General features: G+C 42.8%; 1 protein-coding gene across 1 annotated transcript in view; it reads right to left on the bottom strand.

Annotated features, from left to right (window-relative positions):
- Positions 1–425: 425 nt before the first annotated feature.
- LOC144829330 (uncharacterized) overlaps positions 426–17,854 on the bottom strand; it is a 320,407-nt gene continuing 302,978 nt past the window's right edge. The window contains exon 6 of the mRNA XM_078688376.1: positions 426–3,082. Coding sequence (XP_078544502.1) covers positions 2,949–3,082 — 134 coding nt within the window. The 3' untranslated portion in view covers positions 426–2,948. The remainder of the gene's footprint in view (positions 3,083–17,854) is intronic.

A 17,854-nucleotide genomic window follows, 5' to 3' on the forward strand; every position in this document is an offset into this window, starting at 1 on the left:
TTTTGTACCCCTATGTTTTTCGTAATGGAGACAGGCCCTACTGAACATTATCTTCATCTCAAACACAAAGGTCACGTCACATCTTCCTTTCATGAGCTCCCCTCATCTTGGCAAATGCTCAGCTGTGAGCTAGCAGGATCTGATGTTTGAACAACTCTCCCAGGTCTCAGCTCTTCAATAAAATAGCAGGGTAGTTCAGAGCACAGATATGTAAATAACATATCTATTATTTTAGGATGTGGAGCAGCACAATTTAGCTCCACCCTTATAAGTCACAGAAATGCAATTATATGCATATAACCAACATTATATTTACTTAGTACCTTAACTTCATTAATGTGTGTGACACATTTAAATGCATTAAAAGGCAGAAACAATTGTAGAGATTAAAGATTTGTATACTTGTGCACTAATATTCAGTTTAAACAGGTAAGCAGGTATTCTTTATTCTTGTTTTATACTTCAAGTTATATTTGCATATGTAAACATGTACTCATTTACTCACATTTTACATTTATTCTTCAAGTTATACGTGTGTTTGTATAACCATGTATTTGAAGTGCATATTAAGTGCTTAGCTAAATTCGCCTGACTACAGGCCTCAAGTGAAATGCATTTTGACTAGCCAGCATGTTCTCTTTCTTTGCAGGTGTATTATCATAATTCTCGTTAACTAGAGAAAGGCCTATTGTTTGTATCACACTGCTGATAGAGAGGCCTGGAGGGAAGAACTTGTCAGTGAATGTGGAAAATTAATGGCCAAAAGAGGCCTTCTGTTCTACATGTACCAGGATGGAAGGATGTTCAAGGTTGAGAACTACAATCCAAGTTTTGATGTAATGCAAAACTGAAGGGATGTTGCAGATCCACTCGAGTATCAATTTGGTTGGCTCCTGGTGGTATGAAAGGAGATAAGGATGCTTCTGAATGTCGGTCTGTTACTTTTAAATTGGTGTTCTCACAGTTAGAAGACACTGAGATTCCTTTTAGACTTTTGAGAGGTGTACACCTCTCTGCTTGTCAATTCTTTTAAGTGTGCAGCTTTATGCTAAACATTTATTTCCTGTTTCCAAGACTTCTACTGAAGTCTGATCATGCCGACACCTTCTATGCTCCAAAATTAGAGACCCTTGATAGATGATTTTATATTTGACCTATGTTTAGAAGAGCGAAGGGAAGTTTCTTTATGGAACACTTGTTTGCTTTAACCTGTTTCTGTATTACTGTGGCTATCACAACTTTGTATTTCATTATGTTGCTTTTCAACCTAACAAGATATTTCATCTTACCTATTGTATTCCTGTACTTATTGAATTTACTTTTGGTTTGCATACAGGGCCAGCTTTAGTGATGATGGCACCCGGTACGACAATTTATGACCTCCATGACCTCCTTCTCCACAGATTCCCTCACTGCTACCCTTTGACGGTGCCCCTACAGTTTCCTTAACCACTCCCTCTCATGCATTTCATTTTTTTTTATAGCGCTACTCATACCAGTGTAAGGTGTCAGAATACTTTACATTACACCGACACAATGAAACATAAGTGTGTACATCAGTGTATACGAAATGTTACATAAGACAGAGGACCACAAGGTGTGTGAGTCACAAGTCAACCCTACTGGTAGACAGTATAGTTTAAGAGCGCTTGGTCTGGAGAAGCACAAACTCGAAATTTAAAACGAAACACTGTGGTTGGCTTTAATAATAAGAATTGATTTCTACCCAAGTGAACCCTTTTTACAACATTGGGATAATGAAAGACTGGGGTAAAAATTATAATACTCTCATCTAAACCTTGCAGTTTGCATGCAACTCTTTGATGATAGTTAATAGCTCACTGTTCTATATGAGAATTTAAAATTATAAACTGCAAGTTACAAAAGGGGCTCGATGACAGAAGCAGTAACACACCGACCTATTTACATTGTATGCACTTTGTGATCTGCATGGTACACAACCTTTGCAGCAGGCATTTTAAGCTCTTGTGCTACTTTATGATGAGTCAAAGTTTCCATTAGATAAAACTCCGATCTCCCTGAAGCAGGTCAATCAATCGCCAGAGTTTACTTGACATTTTTATGGTAGCCTGAAATGTCCTGGAAGCAAGGAGTGCGGCATCAGGTGCTTTTAAAACCAAATTGAACTTAAAAACATGCGGCGCCCCTAAAGTTGGTGTCATTGATGTGGCATCGATCGCACCGCCCTAGAGCTGGCCCTGTTTGTATATATTCTAGATTGATTGGGAATCCAAAGTAAAACCCTTTAACTATATTTGGCAATTCCTGGGCTTTATTGTGGGGTCACATTGGCTTCACAAGGTGGAAATGTATTGTTGATGTCTTCTTCCTTTCAATGCTTTATGTCAAATAACAAAGGTCCATACGACCAATGAGTAAAAATCTTTAAAGACTTGACTACGAGATTATGTTGTAAGGTCCAGTGCTCTTTCAGACGTTATAAGAACTGTGATTGCACTGATTTGATCAGTGCGCGACACTTTGCCCTTCTCCTTCTCCAACTTTACCAGGTGAAAGATTTGCCTACAGGTTTACTGTACAAAACGAGCCTCCCTCTTTCTGCTTTTATGCACATCTTTTAAGCTGACATGTCTTCTGTGATTGTCTACATAGCACTCTTTAGCTGGTGCAACAGTCGCTGCTGTGGCCTGAAGTTAAGGGCCACAGCTTTTCTTTTCCATTGGTACACACTTTGATTTTTCTTTTTTTGCACATCCAGTCACTCAGCCTCAGAGATTCATGAATTTCATTAGAAAACATACCCCAGATCATTTGAAAAAGAAGCAAATAATAGGGACCCCCCTACTTTCCTCAATATTGTGATAGCATCATTCATTTATTACTCTATCATGACTTTTCTTGTCTCTCCTTTCAAGCTTTGACTTTTTGGAGACTTTCATGCTCTTTAAGCAAAAGAGTGTTTTTTTTCAAGTGATGGTGGTCCCTAGTTTCATATATTTTTTAGTGTCTTTATCCTCATTAGGTTTGTTCCTCTTGTGTTTGGTGCCACCTTCTCCAGTTTGCTGCACACCAGGCTCCTTTATTCCCATTTTCCCATGTTCTGCAGCAAGAAAACACAAATAAACCAAATGCTTTATTAGGAATAGAAGTCTTTCACTTTTACTTTACAGAAGCACGCGTGCTTAGCACGTTTGAAAGATTTTTTTTTTCTTCATTTTTTAAGATTATAACCTCAGAGTATATACAGGGAATTATGACGATATAAAAGCCATTCATCAGTAGAACATTTGGGGAGTTTCTGAGACCAGTACACAAATGATCAACATTACAACCTACATGTTTGCTGGGTGTTCAACAAGTTTCTGTGCACAGCTTACACATCTACACAAAATGGGTATTTGCAACTTTTTGCATATATTACTTCTGCACTTTGATCCCAAGCTTATTTCAAGGTAGATACTGGAGGCAAATGGGGCACTGAAGGTTGAACAAGTACAAATCATATTTTATGCTCAGTATTAAAAGGTACAAAGGCTAAAATAGCTGCAAATAATCTTTTCACCTAAGTCAGCGCCACTGCTGTTTAAATGAGCACCTAACTATGTTTATGGTTTACTATACTAGGAGATTAGATAACTGCAAGACTAGAACTCCGAAGGATGGTGCGAATCAAGGAAACTCGTGGAGAAGAATACTTCCGCTGTAAAGCGGAATTTCTCGAACTCTGGAATCTTTCATTGCTTTACATGCAATATGAATATTGCTCCATGTCCAGACGGGAAACAGCTGAGAAAATGAAATCTTGTTTTAGTCAGTTGAACTCAATTTTACCTATTTCTCTGACTGATTTCCGCCATTAGTTCCACCCTTAATCAGATTATGACCATGTTTTATATATACAGGCAACGCATAAAACAATCTAACTGACATTATTCGTTGGGGACACCAGGGCCCAGATATACCAAACTCTTACGCAACGCCGTGCAGCACCCAACGTTGCTGCATTGTGTTGCTTGTGATAGGGAGAGAGCGAAGGGCAGCGCTATATCAATAGAGATAAGGCACCATCCTCTCTCCCGAGCACCAGCACCAGCACAGAATCATACTGTAGAGGGCCATACACACACCTTTGAGCCATAGTTCAAAGGTGTCTAGCATAGGAGTTGTTCTGGAAGGCTGCTCTTCCAGTGCAAAATATTATGCTTAGACGGACTTTACAACTTTTCCTACTTTGTATGTGTGCTGTACAGTGCAACACTTATGCAAAGTAAGAAACCCCTGCTTTCAAGTTGTGTTAATTTTTGGTCCAAAACCCTGTCCATTATTGTTAGTAGATAGGGTTTTGAGTCAGAAACCATGGGTGGTAGCACGGGAACGCTCATGTACCACTCACCGAACGTAACTTTGATGAAGAGTAATGCAGAGCACTGATTCGCACTGCTTTTCCTTACAAACCAACACAAATATCAATTTGTGTTGGTTTTTAATTCTCAACAAAGATTTTGCGTTGGGTCTCTATGGGACCTGGCCTGGCAGTTCGGGCTGGACTGTTCCCATGGGGCACAGGGTCAAGACTGATTTGCATACGGTTGGGTCCAAACTGTAATGGCATGGGGAGCAAAAAAACAATGGATTGAGGCCCAGATCTCTGTACTGGGGTGAATGTATGACATTGTTCTGCAATCTGTCCATCAACAGTTCTTTTTGCAATTGTCACCCTCAGTGGGACGGGTATGCTCAGACGTGAGTCCCATGCCCTCCATGCAACTGGAATCAAGCTATCCTGGCTGAAAAGGGGTGACACCCCAAAACCGGTCGTAGGATGCTTGTTTCCAGTCCAGGGAGGACCTGGCCTGGCAGTTCGGGCTGCACTGTTCCCATTGGGCGCAGGGTCAAGACTGATTTGCATATGGCTGGGTCCAAACTGGAATGGCATGGTGAGCAAAAAACAATGGATTTAGGCCAAGATCTCTGTACTGGGGTGAATGTATGACATTGTTCTGCAGTCTGTCCATCAGTAGTTCTTTTTGCAATTGTCACCCCGAGTGGGACACGTATGCTCAGACGTGAGTCCCATGCTCTCCATGCCACTGGAATGAAGCTATCTTGGCTGAAGAGGGGGTGAAACCCCGAAATCGGTCCTAGGATTCTTGTTTCCAGTCCATCGAGAACATGGCCTGGCAGTTCGGGCTGGGCTGTTCCCATTGGGCCCAGGGTCAAGACTGATGTGCATATGGCTTGGTCCAAACTGGAATGGCATGGTGAGCAAAAAACGATGGATTTAGTCCCAGATCTCTGTACTGGGGTGAATGTATGACATTGTTCTGCAATCTGTCCATCAATAGTTCTTTTTACAAACCTGAGGCAAAACCTTTGTAAATCTGGACCCCGGCGTGTTGTGTGATAGCACCAGTGCCACAGAACCCTCTTTAAAGGTAAGTGACTTATTCTTCTCCAACATTAGAACATTTATTACTTTATATGTTATATGAATACAATATCAAGCATTGGACTCCAGTGAGGAGGAAGAACAGCAGCATCCTCATCATCAAAATAGACTCTTCATCAGCATCTACCCTCAGGTTCTGTTATGTGGCTATGCAGAAAATCTGGTATGCATCTAGCCATCATGGCCGTATGGTGGCCAACCCTGATATAGAACTGCATTTGAGGGTAGCCATAGCCAGCAAGACTAGGTATTAGGATGTTTAGGAAGATAAAAAAATTATACGGAGGCAATATTGAGAACAGTTGGGAAGTCTCGCTTTAGTATTGAATTCAGCATGTGCGGATAAGGCTGCATACATCATGGGGGTGTCCAATGTCTGTCCATTACCAAGCCACTGGATATAAAAGAGGAGGCCTCTCCTATCTCCAGGGTCCCTTGGAGAATATGGTGAATGAGACAAATTAATGCATAATCCAAGTTCCGTTTTACGGAGGTAGGGTGACTCCAACATCAGCTATGTATTTGCAGATACAAAATCCTTCTATCATCTTGTCATTAATTGCCTTCTGTTTTGGCTGTCAAACTATGCATCACGTCCTGCCATTGCTTTACTCATATATGTTCCTTGACAGTCCTTTAAATCCCCTTGACTCCTATCTCAGGCCCAGTCCATTCTGTTATTTCTCAACCTGATCCTTGTTAGTGCAAATTTATAAAGTAACTAAAACTCATGCCGTGATTAGGAGTTGGTTGGTATATTGCAACTTTTGCGTAAACCTGGGCCAGAATTACGAGTTGGTAGGTATTTAACGCATCTGATAATTATCAGAAGCATTAAATACTTTGTTTGTTAAATTTTCACACGTCAAGCCTGCCGAAATTTACCAGGGGGGAAACATGCGGTATTAAATGTATCATGAAGATTTAGATTTTGGTGTTACAAACCAAAATCCACATGTTATTGGCCACTAACTCATAATAGTTGCGATTTATTGCACCCGATAAATAACGTAACAGTGGTATCATAATTTCTCAAGCACAATAAATAGAACGTAAACTTGTAATCAGGGCCTTAAACTTATTCTTCACTCTGAAATCATCCTCCCAAAATGGCTTTCATTTCTGACCATCCTGCTCCCCCAGCTGACACACCTTGTCTGGCAAAATCGCAAATCAGTCCATCATCTGCTCTCATCCAATTAACAAATCGTGGACAGCTGTGGCCATTTCAGTGCCCTAGCGCCTCCCCACCATGTTGGTTCTATTTGCTTCAAAGAAGATCCCACTGCCTCATGTAATCTCACAGGCTTATTTATGAGAACCTTGCACTGCCAGAGCTCACTTTTTTTGATGTACCGGTGGCCCAGTCCTCTCACTCTGCCTGGACTTCATAGATATGGAGTAAGACAAAGCAGCTTAAGTCGCTGCGTTGCCTTACTCTGCGCCAAGGAGATGTTCCATGGGTGGGTCACCCGGGCTGTCCAGGAAAGATGGAGGAGGAGGGACATCTTGCATAGTACACGTTATATAGTACAGCAAGGAAAAAAATATTGATGAAAGCAAAAACACACCAGAAAAGGAAATCTCTTGCTCAGATTAAAATAACATGCTACAATAACATGTTTATTCCTTGAAACATTAATAATGGTGTACACTGTTGCAAAACAAGAGGAACGTATATAACTATGAATACGCCAAGGATCTGTAGCAGACCATAATAATGTTTGCCCAAATGCAAACAAAATAATAGCTGATAGAAGAAAAACATTTTTTTAAACTGTATCACAGCCAACATAGTTCACAAATTAAATAGGGGTGTGCAAATCACAGAGATCCGCATAAGAAAATGTCAAAAGTACTCTTGACCCTAAAGTGTGCGAATCACTGTGATCCACAATAGGAAACACTGCCTCATCAACCCTTTGCAGCTTCACAATGGTGACCAGACGATCCGCCATGTAAGAACAGAAAGCAGGTTCTAAATATGACACAGGGTTTGAGAATCACCGAGATCCGCTATACTCACAACCATGATGGATGATCAGTAGGGTCGTAGAAAACATCAAAGTAAGGTTGCGCTGTGTTGATGGTGCCAGATGAAGGTAAGTGATAGGAGAGAAGCCTCGCTCCGCATTATTTGTTGCCAGGCATCACTGGAGAAACACAGAAGTGCAAACGTTTTTGGAGTTGCTATGGACCTGGCAACTACGTATTAATGCAAGACGTATTAACAGGAACACAGCGTTGCTCCTCACAATGCGTTGTTTGGCGTCAAGAAAACACTGAAGTGTACGCGTGAGGGTGGTTGCGAAGGACCTGGCAACCACGTCATGACGTCAAGACTAACGCGCCTACTCCTCTGTGCACGAGACTCTAGCAGAGAGCTTTCCAAACTGTGTGTCCCGACACAGTACTGTGTCGCCTGCAAAGGGCGGGTGTGTCGCAGGAAGATACCAGTTTTAAGGGCACTTAGCACATAACTGCTGCCAATTAGGAGGCATTCCTTTGAAAGGGTGTCTCAGAGTCAGCCACAGCAGCGTGGACTCCGAGACACTCTGCTCTGTGGGGGCTGGGAGTTTCACAACAAAGCCCCATTAACAAATAAATGGTCTTTTTTTGTTCTTTTTTGTTTTTTTTAACATACTTTTAATGTATAATTTATTGTGAAGGTTTAAAAAGCCATATGCGCAATAAAGCTCTATGAACAGGACTAACCCGATGCACAAAAATACAGCCCCACAGGTAAGGCAAAATAATGTGACAAGAATGAGCTTTTGTTTTCCATCAGTGTAGGCAGATGTTCAGAGCAAAAGCAGTATTCATGTACTCAAACTAAACTGAATCTTAAAAGCAAAGCCCATGCCGTAGTAGTAAAACGCCAAGCACCATTAAACGAGCAGTAGAACTATTCATGATGCATTATTAAAATAATGATTATAATACTGTACAATAACTATAACAAATGCATCTGTCTCTTTAAAGTAGCGAGTTATGCAAATTACTGTTAGGATTCACCATCTTTCTTTGTCTTTTTAAAGAACTTCAGGCGTGTTTGCCCATCACACCTCCTCCCAGGGACCTTTTCAAATGAGAGTCACCTTCTCTTGAGTTTCGGAGGAAGCTGTGACTAACGAATGCCGTCTAATACTCTGCTCCCTCTATTCTCTGACAGTGGATTGGGCCTTTTCCTTTCCATCTGGGCTTCACCTGTTTGTGCACTAGTGCTCTGAATTGCAGCAGTGTTTTGTAGCATCGCTGGCTTCTGCTTTATTGGTGAATACATGTGTTGAAGCATCTTTCCTTTGCTGCAAGTTGCTCTGCCCATATACAGCATGTCTGTGAATTCATCAGGTAGGTTCCCGAAGCCTTGATGTGATTGAAGTTCCTAAACATGTGCCAAGAAACTGTCTTTCTCGGATGGGGATCCCACAGATCGAGTGACCTCTTCTCGGGCCTTTCCGGATCGTCTGCTGCAAGCTGAGCCTGAAAGAGAAGTGTTTTTTTCATTGTTCCTGAGGCTCGAATGGGCCTACCCCGAAAATCCGATGGCTCCTAGCTGAGATCAGTCTCTTGATCAGTCGACCATTTCCAGTCTTGTAACTCGTTTTTCTGGTGCATTAAAATGTATGAAGGGATAGATTTCCTGCCACTGCTGGAGCAACTGAAAGGATGTCCAGTCGATTCACAAAGGTTGCTGTTTCTTCCCAAAGGAAATCCGCTTGGCATCAGATTTTCCAGGCTAGGAAATTGGGGTTTAGGCAAACGTTCTGTGCCCATTGTGTTTAAAGACTGAAGAACGTTACCATCAACCTCATTGTCTTGCATATGATAATGACTGCTCTGTTTATAGTAAAAATGTTTCGGACGTAAATGGTCCTTTAAAGACCTGCGAAGTACTCTGGTGCGGCCCTTTGTGTGCCCGGGAAGCTGGGGTGAGGTGTCAGAGGGTGACAGACAGAGGGTGACAAACAGATTGTGACAGACAGAGGGTGACAGACAGAGGGAGGGAGACAGAGGGAGGGAGACAGAGGGTGACAGGCAGAGGGAGGGAGACAGAAGGAGGAAGACAGAGAGAGAGGTAGACAGAGAGAGAGGTAAACAGAGAGAGAAGGAGACAGAGAGAAGGAGACAGAGAGGGAAGGAGACAGAGAGGGAAGGAGACAGAGGGAAGGAGACAGAGAGGGAAGGAGACAGAGGGAAGGAGACAGAGGGAAGGAGACAGAGAGGGAGGGAGACAGGGAGGGAAGGAGACAGGGAGGGAGACAGCGAGGGAGGGAGACAGCGAGGGAGGAAGAAGGCGAGGGAGGGAGACAGCGAGAGAGGGAGACAGCAAGGGAGGGAGACAGCGAGGGAGGGAGACAGCGAGGGAGGAAGAAGGCGAGGGAGGGAGACAGCGAGAGAGGGAGACAGCGAGGGAGGGAGACAGCGAGGGAGGGAGACAGCGAGGGAGGGAGACAGCAAGGGAGGGGGCAGCGAGGGAGGGAGACAGAGAGGGAAGGAGACAGCGAGGGAGGGAGACAGAGACAGGGACAGAGACAGATAGAGGCAGAGACAGGGATAGACAGAGGCAGAGAATGAGACAGGCAGAGCGGGAGAGGGAGACAGAGAGAGGGAGACGGAGGGAGAGGGAAGGAGATGGAGGGAGACGGAGAGAGAGGGAGGGAGAGGGAGGGAGATGGAGAGAGAGGGAGGGAGGCAGAGGGGGACAGTCAGGGGGAGACAGAGGGAAGGAGAGGGAGACAGGCAGGGCAACAGGCAAAGGGAGGGCGACAGACAGGGAGGGAGGGCGACAGACAGGGAGGGAGACAGACAGAGGGTGGGAGGGCGACAGACAGAGGGAGGGAGATTTACAGACAGAGGGAGGGAGGGAGGGAGACAGACAGAGGGAGGGAGGGAGAAAGACAGAGGGAGGGAAGGAGGGAGACAGACAGAGGGAGGGAGACAGAGGGAGGGAGACGGGCAATGAGTGAGAACCCCTCAAACCCCCCTTAGGTGGTTCGGGCTCACTACGCTACGCTCACTCGTTACACTGCCTTCCTGTGTCACAAAATGATGCATCTCCAAAAAGTGTGTCCCCAACATGAAAAGTTTGGAAAGCTGTGCTCTAGCACAAGGATAAACGCAAGTCCCAAACAACTGCCAGGGGACCCTACTGGTCCCCAAATCCAAAATCGGTCCAGGCAACACTAAACTGGTTGATGTCACTGGAGCTTGCACAGGCCGAGAACAGGATCTCGGGAGACCTCCAAAGACCAGGCTGCACGCAAAGCAACTCCGAAACCGCGAGAGGAGTTGATTGGGCCGAACCCAGTCCAAACGAAGCAGGAGACGTTGGCTGTAATGGAGTCCGAAACCATACGAGAGCAGCAGGAACATACTCCTCTCAAAACACAGTGCGGAGTTCCAACACAGGAGGCGGCAGGCTCGACCCTGTAAGATATCCACATGCAGAAAGATGGACCGTGTAGCCAGATCGTCGCCTATATTTTTGTGGTGAACGAGCCAACGTAAGTATCAGCTGGGATTTATTGTGGTGGCTACATGGTTGATGGGTTATCCAGACCTGACTCAACCAGTAACTGTCCCGCTGTCCAGTGTCCACTTCAAACACATTCTTAGAACATAACATGACACTACATAGCAAATTTAGAACTATGGCAGAGCATGCTCACCTATGATTCCTCTAGCAGAGTAAACACCAGAGAGTGTGTGTAACATTCACTCCCAGTACTACACCTATGACCACTTGCCAATCATACTTAAAGATAGCCGCCTGTGTCTGTCAGCTGCTGTAACTCAGGAGAGGAGACCGTATATTATTAGGTCCCCTTGCCAATCTGTTCTTTTCCAAATGTTTGCTGAAAGCTATGTGTAGCATTAGTGATTGTTTTAGTGTTACCTTATATGCCACTTCTAGCTGTCTTTTGCTCTACCCACTCCAGAGGCTGCCACATCACAGTCTGGTGTCCACAAGTGTGATAAGGCTGGGTGAGGAACTGCCTTGCTCCATAGATGCTTCTGGACATCCAGGTTTCTCTGTATCATTTTTATGGACAGGCGCAGTAAACCCGCTCAGAGAGATCCCCTCAGTATTTTCTGAGCCCAGTCCTACAGTTTTATAGGCATGGCAAGAAAGGAAACCAAATATTACTCAAAATAAAGGAACCTGAGAAGCAAAAGAAATTCAAAGACTATCCATAACATCACCAATGTTATATCTTTTGCCAAAATATTCTTGGTATAAATTGTAGTCTAATGTCCAAAATCCCTTCAGCTACAATTAGATCCAGTAGAAGACACTTGTAATTCTCCAAGGTCACAATGCAACAGTTCATCTCACAATGAAAATGCAACCTCTGGGCAACCCCTTTGTAACTTTTCAACTCCACATGCACGCCTGGAACCCCTCTTTGGACAGCTTCTTTGCAAGAGCCATCTGCGCTCACACTGCATCCAGTTACTCCACTCCCAAATTTATCATTGCCACAACACATCAATGAGTGCGCATTCTTATGTGTTCATTTTAGTCAAATGCTTTCTCTTGGACCCTGAAACATTCTTCTGTTTTCTAAAGCCTCCCCATGTTATCAGTGTTCCCCGTCTCCTCTATTTCGTGCTGTACCACCAATGCCACATTCCCCACTATTCAGCTGGGAGCCACAGTGTCAACTCAGCCACCCACTGCTCGCCTTTATCATTAACCTTAATGCTCTAACAAAAAAACATCCAGCAAGCCTCTACCAGCTTCTGCTCAGAAGGCCTCCAGGCAGATGCTTCTCACACCAGGGCTGCGCACTTCAAAATGCTATTATGTAGCATCAAGCAGATTAATTATTGCTGGTGACTGTGTGCATTCTCTTCAGGGTGTGTCGCCCCTCTTCTCCCACCGCCCCTAGCGCATTGACCATTCCCAAAACACCACAGGCTCAGAAGAGGAGGCCTTTTATGCCATTAGGTCCCCTTGCCAATATATTATTTTCAAAATGTTTGCTGAAAGCTAATTTTTGCAGTGGGGATAGTATTAGTGGTAACTTCTGTGCCACGTGAGCTTCTAGCAGTCTTCTGCCCTTCTCCAGAGGCTGCCACAGCAAAGTCTGGTGTCCACAAGTGTGAGAAGGCGGTGTGAGGCACTGCCCTGTACCGTAGATGCGGCAGGGTACCCAGGTGTGGCTGTATTATTTTCCTGAACAGGTGCGGCAAACACGCTACGGGAGATCTACACAGTATTTTATGATCACAATCCTAAAGGTTTATAGTCACTGCAGGAAAGGAGACCAAATATCACTCAAAATAAAGGAACTTGAGCAGCAAGATAAATTCAAACACTATCCATAAAATCAGAATCATATATAGTTTCCCGAAACGTTCTTGGTAAAAAATTCTATGTCCAAGTTTTACTGTATCAATTTGTTGGCGCACAGCTACAGAAATGCTATTGAAAATGTTCTCATGGATACAAGTTGCATCTTGGAACATGGCAGCGCGTTCAAAATTGTCTATTGGTATTTTTATTTCACTAATTAGTCCTTCCTCTAGGCTTTTCCCAGGATAATTGTAGCCTAGTGTCCAAAATCCCATCTGCTACAATTTGATCCAGTAGAAGTCACGTGTGACTAGTCAAATGGAATTACACCAGTGGATACTGTTCACTTCTCCACAGATGGAACATTTTTAGAAGACTCAAAAGAAATAATGCTTAAGTTAATTTAGATATGGGTTTATTCTATACATTGTCCAGTAGACTATGTTGATGTGTTTTGTTTATTTAAAAAAATAACACTCTTAGGGAAACGTGTTGCATAGAAGAAGCCAACAGACAGCATGTTTGTGGACAAGGGTGGCGTAAATATTGGGTAGCTCCAAAATTAAGACCAGGGAATACCTGGTCTTACCCCGGTACAACAAGGAGATATGTTTAATTTCTTCTTGTTTTAGCTGTTTCCATGTGTGCTGCATTGTGTAGCACACATAGAAACAGCAAAACGCCATTGATTGTTTATGTGCAGGAAGGTGTCCCTTCCTACACATAAACAATCATTTAAAAAAATGATGTTTTGCAACTTCTATTTTGTGCTGCATTAAGCAGCACACATAGAAGTTACAAAATGCCATTTAAAGATTGTCTAAGTGCAGGACGAAACACCTTTCTGCACATAAACAATCTTCCCCTGCAACATAGACACCCTTGGACTATGGTTCATTGGCGCTAGGCAGCTGAATTTCTCGCCAGCGTAGGGGGAAATGCAGAGCTGCACCATATTGTTGTAAATATGGTGCAGCTCGGCGTTTCAGAAGGAGGCTAAAGCGAGGGCGTGGCTTCGGATCCGTTGGAGATGGCCGCATCCTGTGGAGGCTCTGCCGAGACGTGAGGTGTCGAGCCGGCTCCAGGAGGCATTTCCACATTCTGGTCTCCAGTTTTTCTAGAAACGGACGTCGGAACACTTGCTGCTTCATATGCAGCGCTGGGACCGGTGAGGCCGGTGCACTTATTTCCGCAATTTTAGAAAACGCATTACCGTGCAGAGATTGCGGCCGCCACTTTGTTTTTGCGGAGGTCCCGTTGTTTCTTCGATTTTGTTATGGAGATAATTTTTTTTCAGAGGAAACGTTCCCCTATTATCTATTCACTGACTTCGTGATGCTGCCTGATTTTATGAAGTTTCACCTATTCTACCAGCATATTTACTGTGTCTGTTTGTTGCCTTCCCAGATTTCCATGTCTTGGCCACCATTGTGTTATATGCCAGTCCCACCTTTCCTCTCATAAAGGTTGTGAGATGGCTTTTTCCTCATAGGAAATGCTTTATTTTGGCTGCTTTTTGTGCTCACAATTTTTCTAACGGCATACCAATTTCTATATCTGGATGGTTTGTTGCTGCTTTAAATTATGGTATTTCAGCCACCATTTTGCTCTTCAGCAGCTCCGTATTTTTCTGCCTATATGTTGTGAGACACTTTTTCCTCTCATTTTTCATTTATGTTTCCTTGTGATACTGTTTTCTCTATTTTTGAGGACAAGAGTCTGCTTTTTGAACTGAAATTTTCTTTCTCTCAGTGACTGTTTTGGGACTGCATAAGCAGCTTCTCATTGTTTACTGCAAAGTGGTTCGCTTTAATTGTCCCAAATGGCGATGTCACGCAACTGCCGTAATGGGCCTGCTCAACCCAAAGAGGCAAATCTAGAGGACTTTAACCCATTCAATGTACTGCGAGACCCAACGGAGGACCTTATAAATTATGCTGGGACTGGTTCTAAGGGATCTGCTGCTAATGTCTCCCGGGTCGGTAACAAACAGAATACTAAAGCCTCTTCTGGCTCAGCTTCTACTACTGTCAAACGCCCGAAGGTTAATCCTCCTTCTCCCACAAGTTCACCTTCCTTGATCTCTATGGAACTTATTCTTGATTAAATACGTGCTCTAAAGCCTCATATGGAAGAAACTAATGCTCGTTTGCTTAATCTAGAATGTAATTGGTCGCTTACCGAGCAAAGAGTTGGAGAGTTGGAAAGTCGTGTTGATCTGGTCCAAGGCGTTGCTAATCAAGTCCCTCTAATCTCCAAGGAGATAGTGCAGCTCAAACAGTAGATCGAAAATTTGGAAAATCGCAACAGGCGTAACAATCTGCGCATTTACGGTTTGGTTGAAGGTCTTGAAGGTCCAAATCCGGTTTCGTTTTTTCAATCCTTTTTGCCAAAACTTCTGGGTCTTCCTGATAATCCACCATTGAATATCCAACGTGCTCATATACTCGGCCCAATTTCTCGCTCCTCCTCCTCTTCTGCAAAACCTAGGGGCGTTATACTATACTATACTTTCTTGAATGTACTGCTCTACTCCAAGTACTTCAGGCTGCCAGACAACGTGGGAAGATCATTTGGAATGGTTCTACTCTCTTTTTTGCGCAAGACTATGCTAAAGTTACTGCTGATCGTCGGAAAAGATTCTTGGATATGAGACCTGCGCTACGTAACATAAATGCCAGATATGGACTTTTCCATCCTTGCTTGTTTAAAGTGACATATAATAACAAAACGACCACCTTCGAAGATCCTGAGCTGTTACAACAATTCCTGCACAGCTGCCGAGTGGATTCCATGGAAATTCCTCGACCTTAGTTGTCTCTCTTCCAGCTTTCTGTATATGTTACTGTTTTTCTCTGTTTTGTATCTCTAACTTTTTCTCATAATGTTTTAGCTCTTTTGATCTTGGTGTTTCTTCTTCACCTTTTCTCCTTTCATATGCTGTGTTAGCTCTCTTTTCGTATTAATTGTTGTATTGTTTAGTATTGTTCTTCATAAAGGAAGCATTGTTATGTCCCTTGTTTGCAATTGGTACTTAATTTCCTTTTTTGCTTTTACATTTTTCAGGTTGCCGGTTTTCTGACCCCTTCACTGTTTATTCCCTCAGCCTTCCTGGAAGTTGTCTCCTCCCTTGCCGTCTCTTTCGGTGTCTTCTGCCCTGCGTCCCGTCTCCCTTATGTGGTTCCACCATCCCCTTTCATCTTTTCTTCTTGTGGTATGTCTTTTGTTACAATTCTTCTTGATTACTTATTTGCTTTACTGTAATTCTTTTTCCCTATTCTATTTATTTCTGTCTTTCTTTACCCTCCTCTCTCCTCTCTTTCCTTTTACCTTTACCTTTTCCTTTACTCTATTTTTTTTCTACTTACTTCTCTACCCTCAATTTGGGTTTTATACGACTACATCTTGTCTTCTCTCTTTTCCCCTTCTGGATTTCATGTTGTTTTCTGTTTCCATTCATTCTCTCTTTGGATCAGTATGCTCATTTTGTTCTAGTTGCACCCATGTTTGCTAATTTTGTATTACATTACAGTATTACAGTTGTTTCCTTCTCCAATTAAGAGACAACGTGTTTTATCTGATTTAGCCCATTTAAAAGGAGATATAGTTTTATTACAAGAAATTCATATCAAAGAATCTGAGATCTCCAAGTTACGTCGTAATTGGGTTGGTTATGTTTTTGCTTCTCCGGGCTTGGGGAAACGTAATGGGGTTGCAATTCTCTGTCATAAACGCTTAACCATACAACTTGTCAATCAAGAAAATGATTCTGAGGGCAGGTGGGTTGTTGTTTCTTTGCTGGTTAATAGGATTCCCTTAACTATTTACAATGTATATGCTCCTGCTGTTCATGATGAGATGTTTTGGCCTCAAGTTCTCTCTTCTTCAATGCAATTTAATGATGATTATTTTATTTTAGGTGGAGATTGCAATATGATTATTGACCCCTATTTGGATAGGAAATCTAATGCCCGTTTTTCCCCCTCACCAGCTCATACTCAATTTTCTTCTACTATAGCTCAAAGGTCCCTTGTTGATGCATGGAGACTTTGCCATCCTTCACTACAAGAATACACTTACTTTTCCCCTGTGCACTCTTCTCAATCTCAGATTGATTATTTGTTTATTTCCAAAGCTTTGACATCATATTCGTCATTCTGATATAAGCACTATTTTAATTTCTGACCATGCCCCAGTTTCTCTGCTTATTGATTTGCTTCCCCCATTAAAGGTTCTAGGAGATGGAGATTTAATAACTCTCTTCTTATGGATAAAAATTTTACACCAGCTTTCCTTGATTTTGCCACTTTATTTTTCGCAGAAAATGAGTCCCCTCCAATCTCTCCACAATTGGTATGGGACACGTTTAAAGCTGCCTCTAGGGATTTCATTATTGCCTTTGTTGCCAAAAGAAGACGCTTAGCTGCTCAATCGATCTCGAAACTTACTTCGCAAATTAAACAATTGGAGCTTTCTTATCATTCGTCTAACAGCCCGTCGGTTTTGAAAGACCTCCTTAAAGCAAACATTTACTTCAATAAACTCTCTACTGACTCTGCTAATTTATTTTTACTAAAATCTAGTGCCAAATTTTATTCTGCTCAGAATAAAGCAGATAACCTTCTTGCAAATAATCTTAAACATTTTCTTTACTCAGTTCCCTTTTCCCTTACTCACATTTTCCTTGGCAGTCTCTCTGAAGTTTGGTCCTCTTCAGATGCTAACACTTCCATTATTGATTTACTTATTGCAGTGGCTTTTCAACAAATCACAAAATCTTGGAAGGACTCTTCCAGTGTCTCCTTCCAGGCCTGGTGGTATAGTGTTTGCTATAATCACAGATTGGACAGAGCTTATGTACATCCTATTACACTTGCCATCAAACGAGATTTGTTGTGGTTACCCCTTACAAATTATTTAGATGCATCGGCCCAGTCCCATCTTGTACATACTCCACGTTTTGAAGAAGTTCCCAAACCTCCTTGAACCCATTGATCATTGTTCTTATTCCTGTAAACTTTTTCCTCTAATTTTTCTTTTACAGTGCTACTGATTATATTGTTATGTTTCTAATTGTTAGGATTTGAGTGACAACACTTTCGTATTTAAATATTTTGACC

Source organism: Lissotriton helveticus, chromosome 4_1, assembly GCF_964261635.1.
Source record: "Lissotriton helveticus chromosome 4_1, aLisHel1.1, whole genome shotgun sequence".
Lineage (NCBI taxonomy): Eukaryota > Metazoa > Chordata > Amphibia > Caudata > Salamandridae > Lissotriton > Lissotriton helveticus.